Raw genomic sequence first — 24,910 nt, 5'->3', positions numbered from 1 at the left:
GGTTTGCTTTTCCCATTTCCCACACAAGAATCTGATTCTGACATCATTTTCTCCTGAACCAGGACAAACAGGACTTTAAACAAAAAATGCGTCTTAAACTTACCTGTAATCACATGCACACATGTACATGCACGTATGTGTACGTGTGTTAGCATAACATGGCCTGCTTCCCTGCTGATGATGCCTCATCTTTTATCCATTGTGGAGGGTGAAGGAAAAGCTCCCTTCACAGCCTGTCCCCTGAAAGTGGGCTGGGCTGTGGGTGGTGGGAGAGGGTGGCACTGCCAGAGCCAGTCCGTGGGGCTGCCTTTGCTGGGGTCTGCCGCTGTGCTGGGGTGTGTGGGGACTCTGGGGGCAGGCATCAGCCAGCAGCACCTCTGTTGCTTTGCTGGTGGTGAGTACCCTGGTGTTGCTGGTGAAAGGGAATCAGCCCCTTTGCTCAGGGTAGCTGGGGGTTGACTTGCATCAAATCTTGTATGGGGATGGAGTGGACCCCGTGGTTGGTATCTTGCTTGTTCGGGTCTCTGCAGGCATTGATACCTAACCCACCCTCGAGGAGCCTCTCTCCTTCCTGAAGGATTCATCAGGTGCCACAGGACACTTCCTTGAGAGGAATACTGAGAGCATTGGAGAGGAGAGGACCGTACACAAACTGGAACAAGTTGCTGAGGAAACTGTCTACCCTAGCTGTAGAGTGAAGATGATGTTGGCTACTGTGTGTTTGGCTGCAAAGAAAACTCATCTCTTATTTCTGTTAATATTTGAACTTCACCTGTAAGTTGCTAGTGCAGCCTAGGCTCAGTCCTTGAGAGGAGGTTGGCAGTGCTTACCTCACAAAAGGTGTTATACAGCGGCTCAGCCTTGTGAGTGTTGTGTTCCACGTCCTCCTTTGAGTTGAGGTGTAGAGGATTTCAGGCAGTGGTTTCCCAGGGAGTAGGGATGGAGTGAGAGGGAGGACAGCATAGATGAAGTTCTCTGCACTGACATGTGCCTGCTGACAGCCTATTGAAATCTCTGCCTTGGGAGAGAGTGAGGTCCCTGGCTAAAGGATGGGGCACTCCCCTGTGTCATGGGTGTTTTCAGGCAGTGGCCCAAGGTGCCACCTGCCTTATCACTTACATGAGTCTGGAAACCTTGAGTCTGGTTTGTTATTCCAGGGAGCCTTCATTGCTTTATGGCACTCTCCTGGGACTTTCAAGCTGTTTAAAAGCTTGACGCTGCCTGGTTTGTGCTGTGATGCTGGTGGAAACACTGACTGTCCCTGGAAAATGGATGACTGTTGGGTTTTGTTTTTAAACATCTCATCACATGCATGCTGTGAGCTGCTCCCAGTGCCAACAGAAGCACGGCACTGATGCTCTCGCCTTTTCAACAGGTACATGGGATGAAGGGAGCCTGACACCCATCTGGAGAGGAGACCCCAGCCCCTGTGGAGCTGCCCACCATGAGCAGGGCACTGCTGGCAGGCAGGATGCAGCCAGAGGTCCGGAGCGTCTGCGTCTTCCTGCCCACCCGTGAGCAGCTCAGCCTGGCCGTCGGGGTGAGTGGCCGGGAGAGGGGCCGGGAGGTCGCTGCATCGAAGCCACAGTTCAGTTTTGTTAGTTCCCATTGTTCTCCCAAAAGCCTGGTGCTGGTCTGCTGACCGAAAGGCTATTAGCCAGCTTAGGGTAATTGGTGCTCCATTTTCTAATTGGGCAGCTTCAACTCATTCACAGAGTTCATTAAAAGTCATGGCTGTGTTGTAGGATGGGGGTCTCCTCTGCTCTTTTTCTGTTGTTATTTACTTTTTATTAACTCTGAGTGGTTTTGCTGCTCATAATAATCCAGCAATTTTTAAAAAATTGAACCTGAAATGCCTTGAGTACTTAGCAAGTGTACCCAACACATGACCGTTTACTCTTGTAAAGAATCCAGCTATCCCTGGTTTTGATAGCCTGCAGATCCCTTCAAAGAGTCTAAGGCAAACAGCCATTGAGGGTGGGGTTTTTCCCTCCTCTTGAATACTTGTACACATAAAAAAAATCGAGGTAAGTCGCTTCATTTCTTCAATTGCTGCCTTGAATGCCTCAAAGTGTGCACGAGTGACAGAAGGGCCGGCTCAGCTGGCAGCCCAGGGTGGCACGGTGTCTGCACAGCACGGTGCCTCTTTGTGCAGCGCCGGCTGCTCCTTGAACTTGTGAGAAACTGAGCTGACAAGAGGCACTTGGCGTTCAGAGGACAAGCAAGTCTCAAAGATAAGTGCTCTCTTGTGAGCGTGTGCGTGCACTCATGTGTGGGCTGGGGAGATCTGGCTTTGTTTTGGGTAGGTTTTTTTTCCCCCGCTTTGGGATGAGGAGGGGGAGAAGACAGTTGAGGTGAACTGTTATTTTAAGTACTTGATTGAAATGGTGGCTTTTGAAACTATGCGTGCTAATCTTCAAAATCCATGCCGGAATTTTCCTACCTGCTGTGTGTAAGTGTAGTGTCCTTAACTAAAACAGCCCCAAGGGCTGGATGGAATAAAGCTTTAACAGCAAAATCTGGGACGCTCTGCTTCTAGGTTACTGGTTCAAACCCAGCCCATCCACTGCCCCAGAAGGCTTTTGCAATCTGCTGGCTTTTGTGCAAGGCAGAAAACGATGACTTAATTAAGATCTTGGCAGCAGGTGTACAGGCCTGGGTAATGGTCTGTTGCAGCTGACCCTAAATCTCACCTTCTTATAGCTCTTATCAGGGAGGCTAAAGATGGGATATAGTGGAGCTGCCGGCCATGGGGAAGGTGCAGGCTGGCATGCAGGAGGGCAGTGCACCAGCAGGGCTGTCACTGCTCCTCGCTGCCTGTGCCTGAGCAGAGCACACAGCTGTTCCTTCACCAATGGTTCATGCTCCGGTATATCGCAAAAACCTGCAGTTTATCGTAAAATTAATTTGGGGTGAGAAAGATCGAGTCCGGCCATAAACATGACACTGCCAAGTCCACCACTAAACCAGATTTCTAAATGCTACATCTGCATCTCTTTATAAAACCTCCAAAATATTTAATAAGCATAAGAAATGGTCTTTTTCAGTGACCCCTGACAGGGACAGAGGAAAAGTGGTGTGTCCCCTCCTGTTCCCCTGTCCTGTCCCAGCCTGCTGCCCTTCCAAATTAGCTGGGGTGCCTTGTGCATCACCATGTTGTGCTGCAGAGGAATCCTCCACAACACCCCTTTGTATTCCTTTTAAAGACATTCACCCTTGTCATTTCTGATGCCCCTTTCTTTTGTGTCTGGGATGTTGGGAAAGTATGTACTTGGAGATGCCTGCGTGCGAAAGGGAATAGCTGCCTGGGCCAAAACATGAGACCTCAACACACAGTTGTGTCCTAATTGCATAGAGAGTGAAACATGGCCTGTTACAGCTGGGCAAGTCACCAGAAACAGCTTTTCATTTGGCTTTTGACTTTACCACAACATTTATTCAAAATAGCAACAAAAATTAAGATTTTATAGCTGCAGAGATCTTTCTTTTTTAAAGAAACATCAAGGCAATTTTCTAGTGACGTTGGTAGAACCCAAATGTAATTAGCACAACCACAGATGATACTTTTGTGCATTTATTAGGATAATAATGCCACTACTAAAGATTTCCAAAGCCTTTTAACCTCTTCAGTGTGGAATGCAAATACTAAACAAGCTTGCAGCTCAGTGAGGTAGGTAGGGATGGTTATCTTTCCAGCAGAATAAATTATAGATCCTTCCCATGATAAGCACAGTGTTTATGCAGGTAATTCCTCCCTCCCCCCTCCCATATAAATTCCACCCTTCCAGATAAGAGTTTACCTATATGTGTTTTATGTGGTCACATATAGATTTGAAGCCTGTTCTTTAAAATAGATTTGTCTTACACCCTTCACAAATAGTGCCGTTGAAGAGAGAAGAGCAGGAGCCATTTTAAATTCTCTTCCCCCACAATTGAGTATCTCTTCATTAACTTTGATGTCTACCTTTCTGAATGTACAATGAATTTGGGGGGATAGTGAGGAGTAAAACTGCCTTCTTGGGACCAACTGTGAACATGAGGAGAAGCAGAGCAGTGAGGGGAACTAGTGGGTGCTGCAGATCACCAGCTGCCCTGAGGAGGGCAAGGTAAAGTGGGAGAAATTTTTGGAGTGGAGGAAGTCTGGTGAGGTCCTGTGTGTTGGTGAATGGAAAGCATAGGTCTGAAGTCTTTCAGTTGTCCTGTGAACAGGAGAGCTGATGTTTCAAAGCATATGTGCCAAGAAATATAGACATAGGTAACTAATACATATGAGTACCTGTACACAGAATGACCTTGGAGTAGCAGTTACCTTCTGTAAACTTGCACGTGATTTCGCTTTGGACTAAATTTCACGTGCACAGAAGCCCTGAGCCTGACATGGAGCAAAGCTATGTATCAGTGAAAGGAATGAGTCATAGCATTTCTAGGATCAATCTTGGCACAGGAACCATATGCATAGGGAGGAAAGTCCAAAGAGAAGCACACAGATGAAAAATGCAAAGGGAAGTATTGGTTGCTTTGAGCAGAGGGGAAAGTAGGAGGAGGGAACAGCAATTGCAAATGTAATTGGTATTGCATAGCCTTTAAGGCTGGGAGTAGAACTTGATACAAAAGGGAAGTGCCAAGAGGAGAAAGGACAAGGTGGTAGTCACATACCTGCTATGCAAGAAATCTGCTTCAATCACTGTTTAGAACTGAATGCCACGAAACTGTCACTTGAAGTGCTCAGTTCCCTAGAATTAAGCACCTTAAAGCAGGTTTTTCTTCCCTTAGGTAGGAAAGCTTGCCACTTAGAAAATTCATCTCATTGTGTAGCATTTACAGGAGGTCCTGTGCTGCCAGTGGCTCTTGTATGCCCATAATCATTATGGCTAGAGATAGGTCACATCTTTCTTAGCAAGTCCTTCCCAGGTAGGAGGACGTGCTCAGAGCTTGCATCTTTGGCAAAGGGGACTGCTCTGTGCCAAACTTTACCTTCCAAATGTGTGTTCTTGGTGTCTGAGCAAACACTGCATTTAGGTGTGAGACAGGTGCAGTCTCACATGGAGACTCATATGATCTAGATGTGGGTTTGGGTCTTATCAGAACTGTGCACTACCTCCTCCCTGCTCAAAGCTTACACGTGTTTGCATTGGTGTAGTGCAGGCTTCAAAGCTCCTGATAAAACAGTATGGAGTATCTGGCTAGTGGTGCCTTGTCAAGTAGAAGAAAATGAGTACTTAAATGACCTCCTGTTTCCCATTGTCCATGTCTAGTGACATGGTACATCCTGGGGCAAGGAGGGGAGTGCAAGCCAGTTTCTGGGGTGTGTGGCATACCTACACTAAAAGAGCTTGAAAAATTAGGATGGTGATTGGTTTGTAGGAGAGTTAAGCAGTCAAATTCTGCCCTGTCATCTTTGTTGCTCGGTAGGTAGCACTGCACTGTACCCTTCCAGGCACTGCTAATCCGCATCGTCCAGCAGTGGGGTAATGAAATTCCAAGGCCCTGGCCCATTTTGCAGCTGCAGTTGGCTGCACCCTGGCCTGAGCTGAGGTTGTCTGTGTCAGTGCCATTCTGTTCTCCCCATCTGCTCTTTCTCTGAACTGCTTCCCCTGTGCCTCTGTGGGCTGAGGGGTTTCCCTTTGTGCCTGTGGTTTGTCTGTCAGTACTCCTGGGATGGTGCAGGGGCACAGGGGGAAATGAGGCTAGGAATGGGGGGACACTTAGTGGGGGAATCTTCCAATCACAGTAACATCCAGGTCTGCACATGCAGTTAACCAGAACCATGGTCCTTCTGGGAGAGTCTGTGCATTACAGAACGCAGGGGTATTGGGAGGTCTCAGTGTGCAGGGAAACAGGCAAGGGCTTACAGGCTCTTGGTGACAGCTGCTGAAGATGAAGATGTTAATGGCTGTGTAACTAGAAGTCAGCAGGAGACAGAACACAAGCTCTTCTGTGAGGGGTACAGAGCAACCACATCTCTAACCTGCGAGCTGCTCAGAGTCTTGTGTTTGGGTGCTTTGTTCCTGGTTCTTCTGAATGAAAACTTCTGGGTTTGGTGGGGTTTTTTTCTCTTAACCTCAAAAAAAATCTGCAAGAAGGCAGTATTTTCATTTCTGTAATTAGTAATGATCATTATATTGTGATAATAGCAATAATACTGAAAACAAAGCATGCTCTCTGGTGTGGTTGTGTTTGGGTATTTTGCTTTAGTACCCAAAAATGTATTGGCCTACATAAAAAACAGTTGCTCCACCCAGGTGTGTGAGCCATCTGTAACGTTGGATTGGTTGTGTCTTTCAGGTCAAAGCCACTGGACAGGAGCTCTTTCAGCAAGTTTGTGATTTAGTGAAGATTAAAGAGCCTCACTTCTTTGGCCTCAGCATTGTTAAAAGTAAGCAAACTCAATGCATGAGCAAGTGACTTGGCAAACATCCACAGACCCGCTTGTGTATTTACAGTGTGTGCATATATACACAGTGGCTGTGCCTGCGGGGGGAATTTGATTGTAATAAGGTCACAAAGTATGTAGATTATGCAGAGCCTTCCCAGAGCTCTTTTGATCTTTGGTATGTGGGCAGACAAATTGAGTAAAGGGGGGGCTTTCTTTCTCCACCTTTGTTCTTAGATTCCACCTCTTTGTGGGGCTTGCTTTCTCTCCTGTAGTGGGAGTTGCTAGTCAACATATTTGTTACTATATTCAAAACTACAGGTATTGAACAGGAGGTGGATTTTAAAAGGACCTTGGAGCTGAAAGTGTTACTTATCTTCTGAAGTCACACACAAATAATGTGGCAGTGGGGAGGTGTAAGGGACTGAATGCACGTGTGGGACACACTGGGTGTTGAAATATCATGTGGGAAATACAAAACTTCTTAGTCCATGAATTAAAGTCCAGTTTGCTTGGTCCTGTGGCTTAGCATTGGCCAGGAAATGGTGTTAAAGAAACAAATTGATATGAGAGATCACATTTCTGGTATGGTGTGAGCATTGGCATTCCTTCCCACACCCCAACTCCTAGTAATTAGAAATGGATCTGTTGTCTTGTTTATCTTGCCTCCCCACATTTCCAAAAGCACTGAAAGACTTCTCTCTTCTCCAAAAACTTTCTCAAGTGTGTTATTTACTACTGCAATTCTAGAAATTTCATTGAAATTACAGTAGTCTTTTGTAAGTCCTTCTAAAGATTTATTTTGCTTCTTTATAAATATGTGGGATGAAATAAGGGTCTTTTTCTAAGTTTGTCTCATTTCCTTTATGCTCTCATTCTGTAAGAACTGCTTTTTCTGAGTGCAGCATTCAAACTGAGAGGAATATAAGCTTTTTTATCTCCATAAGAGAGATTCCTTAAACCTGATATACCTGTGCTTTAAACCAGTGCAGTTTTTTTTAATGTGAGGAAGACCTGAATGCTCTTAACTTCTTTCACAAATCATCTATGTTTCTGAGTCCTCCCCTTTGTGACATTTTTTAACACCAGGTTTTGCCTATTCCACTTGCAGGACATCTTGGCTGAAATTGGAGCCTCTTTCCTCTCCTGGAAGACAGGGCAATTTCATTCCTATTTTGTTTTTTTTATTCTTCTCCTGTTCTTCTTATACTTCTTTCCCTTTTCTCTCCCTTCACAGGTATTTTCCATACCCTGCTTTTTCCTTTCCTCACACCTTTTCTGTAAAGCAGTTTCCTTCACCCTGTCAAGCACAGGGGTTCTAGTCCCAAAATACCCTATTGTGGCAGATGCCTTTCAACCTGTTGGAAGTGCATTGTAACCACTGCATCCCAAAGAGCATAATAAAGCTGTTCTGACTGGACTTTAGAGTATATTGTCCACATCTTTAAGTGGTAACAGTCTTCTCACTTCACAAAGATTCTTCTTTTTTTAGAGCAGCTAGTTCTTCCAGAAAGCTCCTAAAAAGTCAAGGAAAAGAGTTACAGGAGTCCAGCAGCCTGAACTAACATCTCTCTTTTTTTGTTTGGGGGGTTGGTTGTTCACTTTTCTGAAAGGAAATACTTTTTCTGTTCCACAACTTGATTTCTCCTCTGCCTTATTTTGATCAACAGACTGGTGATCATCTCCATTGCTGCCTGTGGTAGCTGAGGTCTTGCTTCTATAGCAAATGTAGCACTCTGAGTCTGGCATTTGGAAGTAGCTTTAAGGCACTGCCTGCTTCTCAGGGATTTTTGACTTCACAACAAGCTATCACCTCAAGAAAGGGAAGCTCTCAGGTCAGGGGGGTCAGTTGGGCGATGACCTGGGTAAGTTTTGCATTCCCAGGGTTGCCTTGTGGGTGCTTAAGTCAACTGCCTTGGCTGAGCAGCAAGTCAGTGTACATCCCACAGAGGCTATGAAGGGGAGGCCTGGGCCTGGTCTGTGAGGAAAGGCTGAGTTAGGTATCCAAAAAATTGAGAGGAAGCATTGACATTTTTGAAAAGGTAATTCCTCTCCTGCATTGTGCTTTCACCTCTGTGCTGCAGCTGCAAGAAGAAATTTTTTAAAAAATAGCCACCCTGTTTTAATAATGATATTTTTCCTGGTTTCTTACTGTGTGTTCATTTTTGGCAGTCTGATACTGCCACATGCAAAACAAGGTATTCTAATCCACCTGCATCCATTACTTTGCTGCTAATTTGTCAACAAAACCCTGACTGTCAGCAGTAGCAACAGAATGAAAATTAAAAGGATTTCTACAGAACTGTAGCCAATCACACTGCATGGATTATCTGGATTAGGAGCCCATTTGACCTGCAGACGTTGTACAGATACACTAATGCTCAGTTGGTCTCATAGTAAGTGTGTGTGTGAGGGGGATAGGTTGGAGTCCTTAATCATGAACTGAAGTTTAACACCTAAGTGTGGCAAAAAGGAAAACAGCACTGCAAAGCACCATGCAAAGTGCAAACCATGAATGCTGTAAGACCTAAGCTGTAGGTCTTGGAGCCTGTTTCCCAGCATTTGATGCCTAAATATGTTGCATTCTCTTCTGGCTGTTGCAGATGCTGAGGGCAAGCTTCAGAATTAAAGGTAACAATAACAGTTACAGGACAGAATTTTTCATCCCTTCTTCTCTTGAACTGTTTTTTTATTGTCAAGAGGAAAACCACTTCAACCCAATATATTTGGGGAGAAAAAACATTGTTTCTGTAAGAAGTTGATTGCTTTGAAAATGTAATTCAGGAATGTGCATTAGTGGGAGGTCCCACAAACCTTGGGTCATGTTGCTCTTCTAGTTTTGGCATGGATCATCACACAGGCTATACCTTGTGTGCTCCTGCTGCTTGAAGTGCTTTTTTTTCTCCTTGTAGTTTGCTCAGTGAAAAATCCTGAAACCCTGCCAGGTTCAATCTGGTTCCATAGACTTCAGCAGCTGGGTCTTATATGGCAAATCCTCCTGCAGGGTCAACCTTATCTAGTGCCCTGCAGGAGGTTTCCCTCTTGTTATCAGAAAGTGTGTGCAGCAACACATTCAGTCTTCTAAAACAAAACTGATTGTCAGCAAACAAAGAACAGCCAGCCTTCCTTTGTCATTATAACCCAGATCCCTTCAATCCTGAGTTTTGGGTGATGCCTTTCTAGAAGCAAACCTTGCTTGACCTAAGCAGATGGAAGCCTTCAATTGGGAAGGAGCAAGACTGCAGCTCCTATACCCTCCGACTGTCTCTGTGTCTTCTTGTGATTTGTCAGACTGGCTTTCTTGCAAAACCAAATCCCCTGCCTCAAGGATAATACTTTGGTTTTTACAGTTATGGCTGTTCACCTTGCCAGGCCCATGCTTCCCAGCACAAGCTTACCAAGGAGCTCAGAGAAAACTGCTCTGCCTCCAGTAAACTCTTCTGCATCTGTATATCCCCCAGTACTGAAGTTCATGGACAGAATATGCTACCATGTTATCTTTCTATTACATGGGTATCTCTTATAACAAAGGGTCTCTTAGGAGACAAATAACAAAAGTTATCTGAAATACCTTATAAGGATTTCTACACACCAGTCCTTCCTCATTATCCCTGCTTCTTGCCTGTCCTCTCTTAAATCTGCTTGCATGGTTGAGTCTCCTTTGTGGATTTCTCCTGTATTCTAACCTAAGGTACAACTCTATTACAGTGACTTTCGCACCTCAAATGAGTTAAATGCAATATAAGAAATGGACCATCTAATGGGAATTGCAGGGGTTCAGATGTCCAGTGTATAAAGTACTCCTTGAAAGGACTTACGTGGTCTCCTCCTATGAAGGCAGTTTTTTGCCTGTACCTGCTGTCAATCGTTCCTCCTTCGGTATCAGTACAACATCCAGCCAAGTGCTCTCCTGCCTGAGAATTGCAAGGGGTTTGTTTGCCCCTGGATAAGCAGCGCTGGAAATGGTTTTGCAGCTCTTCTTGTGCTTCTTCTTGTTCCACTGTGACACTGCTGAAGTCTGGAGATCTTTGCCTGGGCATGCCTTGTTGCTAAGTAAATTCTTGCAGTGCCTATCCATTACCAGGTATGAAGGAGCCTTTAGCTCAGTGTTCAGACCTCAGTAGTTCCTAACAGCCACATGATCTCAGGCTTCTTGATATTGTCTCCTTTCATGCTACGCTCCACAGGCCTTGTGTCCATCCCACCTAAAGTGACCTCAGCCACGACCTCCCTTGCTTTACTCCCAGCCTCTGTTGTGATTCTCCCCTTCACTTGAGATACATGTACTTTCCAGCTAAAGCTAAAAACACAAGTTTATCCTGAACCAAGTTTTTAGACCCTTTAGTAAACTAATCAACCAGGTATCAGAAAGTGGACAACATTTCTTTCTATTGGCTTAAAAGGTAGCACCAGGAGCATCAAGAAGCTATGTAGAGGTGGTAGGAGCAGATGCCATGTGGATAGTGATTTTCCCAAATCACTAAGGCTTGGAAGCTTGGGAAGCTCCACATGCAAAAGGAGTTGTGCAGTCAGTGTTTCTTCAATTACCAAACAAAAAAAATCCATGCTGGTGCTCAGGTTATGTGAGGTCTACAGCATGTGTTGTGAGGTATTTTTTAGAGTGGGGGGTGTTTGTTGTTTTTTTAAGCTTCAGCTCTCCCCTAACCCTAGCATCCTTCTGTCCTGCTCTTGCTCTTTCCTGTTGCACCTCAAGGGACATAGTGGTGTTGCCATGAAGCTTCCTGAAGCGTCTGGAAAAAGTTACATGCAATAGCCATGGATAATTTTTTCCCTTCTCTTTTAGGCAGAAAATGCTTGCTATGTGGAAATCTGGCTTTGCACTAATTCATATTTTATTTGAATCCTATTCTTCTGGAATGTCTAGTTGCACTACTAAAATATACTTAGCCAAATTTGTTAGTGGGATCTTCCTGGCTGCCTTTGGGGCCTAAGCTCTGACTCTTGGTAGGACACCTTTGTGGAATTTCTTGGTGCTCCTAGGCCATAATGGGCACAGGAGGAGAACAGGTTTTTGGCATTCACCATTACTTAGCTTTTATACAGAAAACTCACTTTTCATAAAAAATAAGATGAGGAGGAACTGGTTAATGCAAAATAAGGGTGTTTAGGCTAACAATGACTTGGAACTGGTTTGGCCCTGTATTACAGCCATAATTTTCTATTCCCATTTTTCCTTCAGTGTAAATAATGCCTATTGTAAGTCTGCATCACTCACTGGAACTGTGTCACTTTTTTCTAACTGGGGACCTGGCCCATTATTTTTTTGCAACAATGCGTGTCCTATATTTTTTTTAAAATACATAAAATGTGCTAAGCTAATATTGCAGAGTGGAAGTGTTTTTCATTTCTGGTAACTGCTTATCTTGAAATGTGATTTTTACAGCATAAATTTTCAATCTCGTTTGAGAATTCTTAAAGGTGAAATTGGGAGAAATGTGTAAATTGCCTTACTGCAAGGGGTTGTCCAGATGCATTTCATGGGATTGCAGTGCACTGGTGAGTTGTTCCAGGTCTGGTATTTGTACACACAAACATGGGGGAGCCTTTCAAGAGAAGCTGATGTGTTTGTAAGATTACCTCTAGTGCTGAGATGAGATTCATGAACTCGGTGTCGGTAGCTGCAGGTGGATGAGAGTGTATTTCTATGTGTGCATGCTTCTCAGTCAGCTTTTTAGTACCTTTCACTTGTCCTTCAGCTGAGGCCAGTGAAGCAATGACAGTTTGTACCTGCTGAGTATCCAGCCCCATTTGGATCCACAGATCAAATTTATTCTTCCCTGGAAAGGGGGCCATCTGTGCATTTCTATATTGTCCTTTACAGCACTGCTCAGGGGTGCTGCAGTTTGGTGCCCTCATATCTGTTAGAGATGCTTATTTTCAAAGCAGACAGTTTTAGCATCTGGCAAAAGATCTCTTAGGTTTCATCACTAATCCAGTGTAAGGAAAAAGAACCCAAAGCCATCCAGAAACCAGTAGGGCTGCGGAGGGAAAATACCTCCTTGTTTTTGTAGATGGAGTCTTACATTGCAGGTTGACATTCCAGCAATATTAACTTCATTAAGGCAGGAATGCAGTGCTGCATTCTTGCACGGGAGGGAGGATGCTGAACTGGGCTGGGGAGGAGTGGGACCCCCAGGGAGAGATGATACTTTGGGGTGTCCTCTTGTAGCCTGGCTTATACTTGTGGTTTATGTGCATCTCTCAGTAGGTCTGATAATAACCTGGAGTCCTCAGGTATGACATCTGGGCCTTCACAAAATCATCTCTAACCTAATGAACATGACAGATAAATAGGGGCTGTGGGGTGTGAGTAACAAATAACTTTACTGTAGTGTAACTGTTCTGTCACACTTTTTCCCTTTCTGACTTAGTATTCAGGTGTGACGGGATGGTTTGGGGTATGTCACTGTGCTTGCTGTTGCAATTTTTCCCTCCTGATTGAGGAATAATTAATGTGTTTCTCTGAATGCCTCTGAGCATGGGATCATTCTTGAGCTAGAAAGGAAAACTGACCCTTCAACTTTTTATAGCCTCTTCACGAGGTGTCAGCTAAAGAGCACAGTGCTGACGGAGGCAATACAGGCTTTACCCAGCACTGCTGTGCCCTCAGGACCAGCCCTGTGCCGCGTGGGGAGCCTGTAGTGGAGCACTTGCCCTGCTCCAGGGCTATCAAAGCCCAGGGAGGGACTGGGTGCCGTGCTCGTGTTATCCCACTCCTGTCGCTTGCTGTGCAATTGATTCCTAAACGAGCTTTTACTTCTTTTTTAATAAAAGCTTTACAGAGTGATGCTTACCAGCTTGGCAGCTGGCAAGGGATAGAGACAAGTCTAACATGAACAAAGTCTTCTCTCTCTCACTGACTAGGACTTCTATCAGCCTCTTCAAGGCAGTATTATCTGATCTTAATGGACCTAGAAAAGGAAGGGCTAGGGCCAGTGTAGCCCACCAGTCTCCCTATCTTACAGGCAGAAGTGAAGAGGCAGGTACAAGATGCAATCTCTGTGACAATAAAAACTCTTCCTCTTCTTGTCAAAACAGCAAAAATAGCTTCTATACCATCTTGTGTGTTACAGCACTTAAATTCCCACCACCAACACTTTCAGTAATTCCATACAGCCATTTCAATGGTTCTGTTAAATACTGTTTTGTTTTTGTGTGTGATATGTCAAGTAAAGTGATAAACAGAAATGTAAGTATATTAATGTATTATGTAACAGTATGTAAGTATATTAAAAGTAAAGCTGCAATCAGTACAATGCAGGAAAGAGCATGGAGACAGAAACAGGACTTTTTTGGACATTGTCCTTTTTGTGTCCAGTGTTATTGATATTTTACAGAAGGTTTCCTAGTAGGGTGATGTGTGGGCCAGTTCTGGATAGCACCAGGTGTGGTTTCTTTAACTTGAGGTGGGAGGTGAAGGAGGTGGTGACAGAGGGTTGTTTTGCTTGCTTGTTTTTTGAAAGCTAGCAAAGACAATATTTGCAGTTATCTGCCCCTCTAAGGATCTGGAATGCTGTGGAAGGGTGACTGCGAGGTAGCTCAGAGCCCCTTCAACACCTGCTGTAACACTGACCATGCCAGGCCCGTATCTGCCATGCAAACACAAGTGCAGACTCATTTGGAAGCCTGGGCTGGTCTTAAGGGGAAGAAGTTCGTTTTGTGAAGGGTTCTTTTTCCTTTTTTTTCCTTCATCTTTTTTCTCCTGCGTCTTTCATGTCTAAGGAGCAAGCTCTTCATCTTGGGACTTGTGTCACCTGTCAAAACACTGTCCTAAGCAAGATCAAAGAGTAGAGGGACTGGTCAGGTGAATGTGCTCAGCTGGCAGTGCTGCTGCAGCCTGAAACACCTGTCAGGTCTTGTCATTTGGTTTGTTTTTTTTTTTCCTTAAGAGACTTGAAGACTCAGGAAAAAAATCTTTCACTGGCTGAGTTGTTTGTATTTGATAATTGGTAAGCAGTGTTATGAAACATCAGCTTTGAAAACAGCACAAAGCTCTTTCAAGGTGATGTGCCATTCAGGCTGTGTCATGTTCACTCTCACTAGGGTGGAGAGCAAGTCCTGGTCCTTTATCTTTTGAGGCAGGCCAGGTTTCCCTTCCTTTCATTCATCTTTTTTCTATATGAAAGAAGTTGGGTGTGAGCAGGAGACACCAGACCTTCTGAGGAAGGCGTTTGTGTTTGGTCCTCTTGTTTCTCACCCTTTCAGAGGATCCCCTTCACATGCAGAGGATGAAAACTGTCAAATACCCAGCTCTGTTTACTTACTTGTGCCATGTTGGACCATGGTGCAACATGATGGCAGAGTACAACCTTGGGTAGGGCTTGCTTGTTTAATAGCAATAAAAAACTGAATCCGGCAAGCTGACAGTACAATTAGCTCGGTAAGATGATGTTTCCCTTTTGTAAACGGCTTCTTGATTATAAAGCAGGAATTCTGCATTTCTGGCTAAGGTGTTTGGGAACCTTTAGCTCAGGATCTCTTGAAGGTGTGACTGACCTTCCTTCCATACTGTCTGGAGTAGCACATGTACTTAAGAGTACTCCTTTTTTTTTTTTTTTCCCCCCACTGCCCTGTCTATTCCCTGGTTAGCTTTGTTTTAAAATATATTGCTTGGAAATAACTTGTAGAGTTAAATAAATGTTTAATGACTAAAAAATTCTAATTATTTAACATTAAATTCCTTTCTTCTTATCTTTCAGATAATGAGTATGTTTTTATAGACCTGGAGCAGAAGCTTAGCAAATACTTTTCAAAGGAATGGAAGAAAGAGACCACCAAAGTAAGAGAAGTGTTTAATTTTGGAGGCTGCTGCTTTTTTATTGGACTACACAGTGAAATGAAAACTCTTAAACTGAGGTCCATAGAGCATTTCTTGAAGATGGTCTGCAGAATACTTTTCAGTAGCAAGATGCAGTGACTCGTGCACAGCTGTACAATTAATTAAAAGAGCTAAAACAGCCTCTTACACAACTTTACCTGAGCAATAATTACCACATGGTTGCTGCTTGGCTGCTACCGAAGTGGAGGTCAGTTGGTCAGTTTTCCATTTGAACTTAGTCTGGATCTTAGTCTGGAGGCCTCATTTTTATCCTTAAGCAAAACAACCTAAAGTAACCTTTTGTGACTTGAATCTGATACGAGGGAAAAGACTGGAGCTGTGACTCTTCCCAGAGTAAGTGCTAAAGGACAGTGGAGGGAGAGGAAGGATATTTTGTTTGAAAAGAGGCCTAATTCTTTAATGCTAGCTAGCCCTGACAAGGGAGGGAAAAGCTATGTGAAATAAAGACAAGCCTATGTAATTGTTTAATGCTGTTCATTCAGACATGATAATTCCTGTTGGTGGAATGTGTCATTAATATTAATGTGTCATTAATAGAGGAGTCATAGTCTAGAACCAAGTATAGATTGGAATTGCTTTCAGATATCTTAATTGGGTCGTTATGACTTTTTCCACCTTGCTTAAGGGTTTTCTTTTGCAGAGTAGGCACACTTGCCATTTCTGCTGCTTAGAGAAGTCTGTAGATGACTAGTGAGGTTTGGGGATCTCTCTTATCCCCAAGCATGTGCTCTGCTTTTCCCAAATGAGTGAGAGTTACTTCAAAGACAGCCAGAGTCACTCGGAGGGCTGTCTGTCCAGCCAGTGAGAGCTTCCCAAAGCAGGTGTTTCTGTTTGCCTTGGGATGGGGTAGGCTTTGAGGTTGCTTTGTGATTGGATTCTTGCAACACTTTTCCGGTCAGGATAAGTGTTGAACCTCTGGTGTGATGCGAATCATAAAAGACTGCATGAGTTGCCATTGGCAGTACTACAGTCTGAGATGAGTTAGCCTATTGGACTGGGTTAATTGACAAGGATATAATTCCTATGAAGAGGTTTCAGGTGGAAAGCCCAGTCCAGCTGATAAAATAGGGTGACTGTGAACAAGTTCCAGAAATAAAATGGAGATATTTACATGATCAAGAAGCTGTCTGCATCAAATGTGGAGGGCATGGCATGTACCTTGTCCCAGTGAAATGGGTCTGACCAGAAAAGCCTTGGAAGTGCCTGTGGGAGAAAAGTTATTTGTGTGAACATTAAAGTGGCAAAGTAGGAAAGATAAGAGAATAAGCTAGTAAGATGTTCCTTTCTTCTTCTTCTTCTTCTTCTTCTTCCCATTCTTTTCTTTTTTTTTCCCTCCTGTTTAAAACAAGCTGTAAGTCGGAAAGATAGGCTGTAGTTAAAACCATAGGACTCGTGCTGGCTTTCTTCTAACAGCACTCCTCAGTGTGAGGCAGGCACAAACATTGCCTTTTTGTCTGTGGCTGCAGGAACGTGTGAATAACTCACCACGAGCCCTGCCAAACAACAGGCACGGAGCTGCTACCAGGCTGGTGTGCCTCAGCCCCAGGCAGCGACTGCTGAGCGTGGCAGCGTGTGTGTCCATGCTGAGAGATGTGGTGTGGTGTGGTGCAGGGATGGATGGTTGCTCCTAGGAGTGCCCTGGAAATGCCAGGGCCGTGCCAGCGTGGCACGCTGCCCTGCCGCCTTGCCTGGCGCTTTGAGGGAGGCTGAGTTAAACTTGCTGTGTTCAGCATGAATGTGTTTGTGGTGCTGCCAGGTGCTGAGCTAGGTAACTCTGGGCCAGGCTGGGTGTCCCCAGGCTATGCTGGGACTCTTACACCAGCTCATCCCTCCTATCCAAAATCTTCTGCTCTTCCTAGGATATTTTGTCGTTGAACCTGTCTGAATGTTTTGTGATGCCTCATTGTCATGAGCCTCCAAGACAGTCAGACTCGCCCCTAAAACTTGCCAAGAGCTAAGAGTAGAAAATGAAAAGCAGTATGGGGAGTGAACTTGGGAGAAGATAACATTACCATATAGGGTAACAGGAATTTTGGATGCTGATCATAATTTAACTCGTCTTCTGTCTTTGCTCTAGGGGACAGAGAAATTCAGCCCTCCATTTGTTGCATTCTTTAGAGTACAATACTACGTAGAAAATGGAAGAGTAATAGGGTAAGTTCCCTTCTGTGGTAATTACTGTGTTTTGAATTATTCAGTATGTTCTTAAAATGAAAGAAAAATAATGTTTCTTTGTTAAGCTCATCTCTGTGAGCTCACTGAAATAAGCTTAAAAAGTCTGTTTGGATTTTTTTTTTAAGACCTTCACAGACTTCCTCACTCAGCTATGAATGTTTTCTGCCTGAATCATACTCCATATCCCTAGGAAAACTGTGACTGCTTTTCCATCTGTGTTGAAAGAGCAGGTTGAATGACGACATTATCAAAACATGATTAGTACTCTTTTGCTTGTGTCTTTTGGTTGTATGAAAAGCACCAGATGAATATACCAAAAATAGTTATTTATACTCCAAAGCACTTTGGATCTGGTTTTTGTATTTGAGCAGTGCTCTGTGCAGTTTACTCCTGGAAAATGGACTTTCATACATGGACAAAAGAAATTACTTCATAAGTTAGAGAGTTTTGCATTTGTAGTCCATTCACATGGAATATGGGCTGCACTCAAAACAGCACCACCCTCACCCATGGTACAGAACAAAGGATGAGGTAGTTAAAAATGAACAACTGACAGAGTTAATTTACATCAGCACTTCTGGTGTGGCTCTGTCCCCAGGGCAAGCCAGGAGCTGGGATCATTAGGTGGGATTAACATCTTTACCAAATTTTTGGCATTTGTTCTTGTCTTGAGCAAAGCTTGTGGTTTTCTATGTTTTCTCTCTCCATAGTCTTTCATTTTTGGATACAGGGGACTCTTTCTTATGGAGTCTGTTTGGCTGATAAATGCTTTCTATTCCATTTTGCTTTTTTTGTACAAAGGGAGATTACATATCTTTCTGCCACTCCCAAGGCACATATCCTTCATCATCACAGGCATATTTCTCTTGCACTAGTAGTTTAATTGGAGAGGTTTGTGGAACCATGCAGAGGTAATCTGGCCCCTTGAAACTATACATGCACACTTTTACAAGCAGACTGTAGTGTCCAGCACCTCATCTACATGTACATGTCAGCAGCCTGCTTCCCATGATTTCTGAGGGCAGGGGGTGTGTGGGTTATCAAGGCTATGCCATAGTTATGCCTTATCAGACAATCCCTGTTTAGCAGCTTGAGGACGAAGACAAAAACAAGCCCAGGGCTCCCATGTCTTTTGATCTACCTTGCAGGGAATTAGCTGTTGAAAAGTATCATGAGCCTAAGGCAAGGTGAAACAAAAAAGCAGTGCCAAGTTTAGAGGGGAAAGGAGGACAGGTGTGCAAGAAACAGGACTGGGCGTCCGAGGGAGTTAACTCTCCCGGCTGCTACAGGCTTTCCAGGGAAACAGAAGTGCTTGATTGTAGTCAGTCTCCAAAACAGGTGTGATGTGATTTTTCTTTCATCTATCTTCTGCCCTAACTTCTTAGATCTCATGCTCCTCAAGGTAGAAGTTACCATTTCTCTTGTTTGTACAACACTTAGTGGGAGAAGACCTTGATCTTGGTTTGGTGCTCCTTATACACAGACCTGTATCAGGGTAGCATTGGCACACATCAGATGTGTCAAAGTTTAATCCCTCTTCTTAGCAGGATGATGTTTTTGAGGGACCTTATCTGAACTTTGTTCTTGGAGTAAATTTGCCTTTGTCTTGCAGCGATAAGGTGGCACGGCAGCTCTACTACTGCCATCTCAAAGAGCAAGTACTTATGTCTCATTGCAACCACAAAGAAGAAATCTACTTCTTGCTGGCTGCTTACAGCTTACAGGCAGACTTGGGCAACTACAGAGAGAAGGTCCACGCTGGCAAATATTTTGAACCTCAGGCTTATTTCCCGCAATGGGTAAGTTTGGGGGGAATCCTTCTGTCAACAGATTATGCATGCAGCAGGAGCTATGCCAAGGTGGTACCTAACTGCAGCCACACGACTTCCTCATCTCCCACTGCAATGATCAGGCAGACAGGTAGAGTGTCACCCTGAAGTTCCCTCAGGAGATATCTCTTGTCTTTTCGCTGGATATAGGTGCATGTTCCTGGGCTCACTCTTTAGTGAGGTGGGTGGTACATCCTTCCTTGGTGATGGAATGTGTTGGTGTCACATGAATAACTCTAACAGCACAGCTGTCTTTGTTTAATTCTTCTGTGGCTTAAAGGGTTGTGTGCTTCCAGTGGTACATCAGCAAGATCTGCACAACCCAAGCTCTCCAGAAAACATCAGGGCTGCAAAGCCAAGTCCATTGCCCTTTGTTCCCATCTCTGTAATGCTTGCCTCAGGGATAGATAGATCCAAACCCTACAGGGTAGTACTGCTGTGCAGTGCCTCTGGTGCTTGCTTTGTCATTAATCTCTGCCTCAAGTTCAGTAAGAGGAAAGAGAAGGGGTTTGCATATTTGTTTATAAGCATGTGCATGTGACTTGTGCCCTTCAAGACTTACAACCAAAAATTGATTTAATTGTCAAATGAAGGCAAATTAGCTAAGACTTGCTCTCTTAGTTGGCTACTTGTCCCAGGCAAGTTGCATCACCCCTATAAGATACTGTCCCCTGCTTTGGGGAGAAGGTTCAGAACAGTGACAGGACTTGTCTTGAAGACTGGTAGTCTCTTTCATGCACAAATCCTAGCCTGTCTGCCTTGCTGTGCAGCAGTGTGCCTTTCTCCCAGACAACAGGCCCTCATCCCATGCCATTCCTTGTTATGGGGTGCCAGTCAGGAGGTAGCTAAAAAAGGGCTGGAAAAGGTGGGTCTTGTGTGCTGTTTCCAAGGCAGTTAGAGGGCTTATCACAGACTGTTGCTCACCTGCGCTGAGCCACAACCCCAAGCAAGTATGTGGGTGATTTATTATATCATTACAAACAGCAAAATCTGGCAGGCATGGGGATGCTTCTCTCCCTGCCTCTGGGCTCCCACAGGGAGATAGTGAGCTATCTCCTCACCCAACACAATCACTTCCTTCAACACGTGCTTCTTATTTGGCCAAGGGTTGCCCCAAGTCTCGTGCCAGTGAGGAGAGGCAGTGCTGCCCTGGGCTGACGCACCTAGCTTTGAACCGTGGAGCTGGCACATCTCTTTTTGCTGACATTGCACAGCTGATGGCATTGATGTTGTCCTCCACCAAGGCCCGCCTTCCTTGTGGGAGGGTAACTAATCTGGCAAGGCATGCAGAGGTGTTAGCAAACAGAGTAAACAAGGGGTTTAATATAAAATGTAAGTGGGAGCTGGGTGGTGATGGGGTCTGGTTGGTTTGAGCCAGGACAGGTTGTTCCTGGCAGGATGTTCTCAGGTACCTGGTGCAATCCAGTTTCAAATGCTCCTGGTGGTGAGGGATGTTGTGAATTCAGCCAATCATCCCTCTTACCTGTCACTGCCACTTACACCCTGAAAAGAACCAGCTGGGCATGGGAGGGGGCTGAGCCACCCAGTAGCCTTGTACAGAGAGGGCATGTGGGCAAACATGGGAAATGGGCACTTGCAGGGCAGGAGCTAAAGGCCCAGTGCAGGTTTTTCTACTGCTTAGTGAAGCCACGTGCCTGCCAACCACTCCCAATAGATAAAAAAATACCTTGAGATAGTGTTATACACCCCTTTGAGGATGGAAATGCTAAATAAGCCTAATGTGTAGTTTCTGGTCTTAAAAGGAAAACCTAGCATTTCTGCCTGTTTGGAGATGTTGCTGCTGATTGTGCTGGCATGCAGAGCAGTATTTGTTATCTGCCCATAAACATTTATGGATGCCAAGACTTAGGAAAACTAATTGCAATACTTAAAAGTGAAAAGAGCTGACATGACCTCTATAGTCTTGATCTGTTACAGTTTTGCCACTATGATCTGTTTGGAGAGATCGGTGTCATCTGGGCTGCTTTAAATGCTTATCCTCCAGGGAGGTAGAGGCGAACGTGGACTAACATCTTGAGGGAATATATGAACCTACTCCACCTCCAGCCACTGCTTTGCCATTGCTCACAGCTGCCCGTTGTGGGGATTGCTGAAGAGTTGCTGACCTGTTTGTTTTCTCTGCGGTTTAGATAATTGCAAAGAGGGGGAGCGACTACATCTTGAAACATGCCCCAGAGATGCACCGAGAACAGCAAGGGCTGAGCGCTAAGGAAGCGGTGCTGAAGTTCATTAAGGAGTCCTGCCTGCTGGAAGATGTGCCCGTCCACTTCTACAGGCTGCAGAAGGTTAAACAAAGAGCTGCTTATTTTGAACTTCTCTCCCATCATTAATTGAGCACACCATTGCATTTTTCTCTTTCTGTTTGTTTGAGGGACGGTTGCCTCTGATTCAGAGAGGCCAAACAAATCTAAAATGCTCGGCCAATGAGGCCTGTCCCCACAAACAAATCCGTTGCCAATATACAGATATAGCTGGAATTTAATTTTGTTCCTCGGCCAAGAAACTGGCCACAGGAATGGCAAAACTTCGTATTTGTCCCTTCCTGTCAGTAGAATTGCACCAGGGAAATCAGTGAAGCCTCTTTTTTTCTTGTTGTAGTTCACTGAAAGAATGACAAGAGGTCAGCCAGCTTTCACACAAATGTCACGTAGTAACTGAAGGTGACACTGAGTCATTCCAACTTTCGTATCCCCTTCCTTCTCCAACCCTGCCAGAGTGGTTGGCATTTTTTCAGCTGTATGCTTTTTCCGGCAGTTTTGGATTCTTGCGTTGTTGCTTGTTAGACCCCTTATCCAAGCCTGCTTAAACAGAAGGTGCTTCATTTTCACGTGCTGAAAGTTTAGATCTAGAAATAGGACTAATGAGAAGTTTTGTGTTCCTCTTAGGTGAGTGAAACCTGCCTATGCAATTAGGAATGGCTTGGGCCTTTTTTCCAAATGGAGATATTCTACTCTGACAGACTCATAATTAAACTTTTTGGGTTTTTATGCTCAGTGGGAATTATGTCTGGGAAGTATCCATGTCCTTTGAACAAATGCTTACAAACCATAGATGCTCACCTACCTCTCTTCAGTCCTCTGTTTTGATTCTTAATGCCCGTAATGATGCAGTCACAAGAGAGTTAGTTACACTTGACTGCCATAAGAAACCCAGCTGGCAGGACATGATACATTTTATATCAGAAAACATCAAGGCTGGAAATCGGTTGCTCTTAATATCCAAACTCCTGTCTGACTTGAACTTAGGCATCATGTACTCCTCCATGTGTTGTTTAATCCATAATATGCTCTTATTCCTGATGAGTGATACAGTTAGCACATTTTGTGGTGAGAGATCCTCCTTCTAGGTGCCACTTGGGTCACAAATCGCCTGATCGAGCGCAGAGGGGTGCCAGGTGAAGGTGTTGGTATGCTGGCTGCCCTGAGATTTCAAAAGCACTCACTTTTGTCTTAACACCCTCCTTATGGCTTCTACTGAAGTTGGGAGCTACAAAAGAAAACACAACGCACCCCACATCTCTCATTCAGACCAATACTGATTTACAAAGCTCTTTGCCCTTAGGAGGCAGAAAGTATTTCTTAGTGACTTTGAAGACAGGGATGGTACCAGGGGCGAAGGGTGAGGTAATGTGATGGCACAAGGCTAGTATCTTGCAAGCCAGGTGAAGAAAGTTAGGATGTAAAGTTTGAGCTCTGTGAGTCCATACATTTTTACCCCAAAATTTTCTTCCTACTTTTCCTCCTAGCAAAAAAAAGTATGTGTTCACCTCCCTAACTCTGCTGTGTTAGGAGAGGCTGAAAGAATTAGTTAATGATATTTTTTGGTCTTCAAGCAAAAGAGTCTGATTAGAGACCAAGTATGTCATACCAAGATGCAACATGAGTTAAAAGCCAGACAGTATTTCAACCCAGGTAATAAACATGTAAAACCACCTGCTCCCAACGCCAAGATCGAAAGTTAGAATGAAAGTCCCTGTAACTGGGCATTGATTAGCTCCCCTCAGCCAAGGGACACCTAAGATCTAGCAAATCCCTGGATGGGAACAGCAGTGGCAAGGAGAGAGGGATGGGTTTCTCTTCAGTTTTGGGCTCTCTGTCACCTGGAGAACAAGAGTGGTGCATGTTCATGGGGACAGCAGAGACAGCAAGTGGTTGCAAGAGAGGTTACAAGGTACCTCTGAGAGCAGTAATTGTCCATACTCTCAAATCACTAAAGCTACAGGATTCCCTGTCCAGGGCAGTTAGGACATGGTGACATGCCTGAGCCTCCCAGCGTGAGGGGATTTTACATATTTCAGGGGTCAACAAGGCAAGGTGCACTTTACAAACATAATATAAAAACCAAATGAGTTGATGCATCTGCCCGATGAGGAGTCCTGCTACCTCTCCTGCAGTAGGTGCCAGAACAAGAGCATGGCCTTTGTAGATTAACCTTTGACTCTTCTGTCTTTTAGGATAAGAAGGAGGATCGACCGACAGTTATCCTGGGCCTGACCCTGAGAGGAATGCACATCTATCAGGTAACAGACTGCTGTGAAAGCCTTCTGGTGTAGCATTAACTCTGCCCAGTTCCCCTGTCCTCCCCCCTCACCATGGCTCCTCTGCCTCCCCTTTGAACACCAGGCTCCACATATCTCAAATTCTTGGTTGTTTGCAAATTCTTTGCACATCGCTGGCTCCACCCTGTACCTGCCAGTCCCTGTGTCACTCTGAGTTTGATGTGTTGCAGGAGGTGAATCACGTTCGCCAGCTCCTCTATGACTTTCCCTGGTCTCACATTGGGAAGCTGGCCTTTCTGGTGAGTATGACGGAATGGAGGCCATCTGCCAGTGGCTGTCAGCCTGGGACGTGGCAAAGCTGTCAGCCTGCCTGTGCCACCGCCTCAGGTCCTGTCACTTGCACACACAAGACCACGGCTATCTCTGGTAGCTGTGTGACTGAAAACGTGCTCTTGCTCATTTCTTTGGCATCTCTCCTCTTTGTGCAGGGGAAAAAATTTGAAATCCAGCCAGATGGTTTGCCCTCTGCACGGAAACTGGTTTACTACACGGGTTGCCCCTTCAGGTCACGGCATTTGCTGCAGCTACTCAGTAACAGCCACCGGCTCTTTCTGAATATTCAGCCAGTTTTGAAGCAGATCCAAAAACTGGAGGAAGCTGAAGGTATGTTAGGGAACACCCAAGTGAGTTTGGAAAGGGGAAGAGTACAGTGTGTTAGTCTCTCCTGTTGTTTCATGGTGGATGCTCTCATCTAATTGATGGTGTTTCTGCCTTATCAGAGAGTCAGTAATAGAAACAGAGATGTAAGATACGTTTCAAGTCCATTCCTAAGACGTGTTTATGGCTCCCGCATTGTAGACTGTGATCAGGAAGTGTATTTGTGTGAGAGCAGTAGAGGGGTAATACCTCCTTTTAAGTGGTTTCTGTCTTTCCCTTCAGTGGGGTTACAGCAGTGGCCTTGAGCTGTGTGGGTGCAACCAGTGGCACATAGATCAGTGAGCCACTGATCAAGTGCCTATGGGCTAAAGGCACTGAGTTGTTTTGTGTCCATTAGTGTCTCATGGATTTCTCGTCCACCCTCAGTACATACAAGCCATGGGAGAAATAATAAATCATTAATAAATACCAGCCACAGGAATCTTGTTCTTAGCTGA

The 24,910-nt window shown here is 44.7% G+C and overlaps 1 protein-coding gene across 3 annotated transcripts in view; it reads left to right on the top strand.

Moving 5' to 3' along the window:
• The window catches only part of FRMD1 (FERM domain containing 1), a 40,848-nt gene that overhangs the window by 8,817 nt on the left and 7,121 nt on the right, over positions 1-24,910 (top strand). For all 3 annotated transcript variants that reach the window (XM_069010198.1, XM_069010196.1, XM_069010197.1), the window contains 9 exons: positions 1,376-1,540; positions 6,286-6,376; positions 15,094-15,173; positions 17,311-17,387; positions 19,021-19,207; positions 21,388-21,543; positions 23,712-23,777; positions 23,987-24,055; positions 24,245-24,419. In XM_069010198.1, coding sequence (XP_068866299.1) covers positions 1,445-1,540; positions 6,286-6,376; positions 15,094-15,173; positions 17,311-17,387; positions 19,021-19,207; positions 21,388-21,543; positions 23,712-23,777; positions 23,987-24,055; positions 24,245-24,419 — 997 coding nt within the window. In that variant the 5' untranslated portion in view covers positions 1,376-1,444. The remainder of the gene's footprint in view (positions 1-1,375; positions 1,541-6,285; positions 6,377-15,093; positions 15,174-17,310; positions 17,388-19,020; positions 19,208-21,387; positions 21,544-23,711; positions 23,778-23,986; positions 24,056-24,244; positions 24,420-24,910) is intronic.

Source organism: Aphelocoma coerulescens, chromosome 3 (assembly GCF_041296385.1).
Source record: "Aphelocoma coerulescens isolate FSJ_1873_10779 chromosome 3, UR_Acoe_1.0, whole genome shotgun sequence".
Taxonomy (NCBI): Eukaryota; Metazoa; Chordata; class Aves; order Passeriformes; family Corvidae; genus Aphelocoma; species Aphelocoma coerulescens.
Note: the sequence above shows the minus strand (reverse complement) of the source record. Positions and strands in the feature narration are given on the sequence as shown.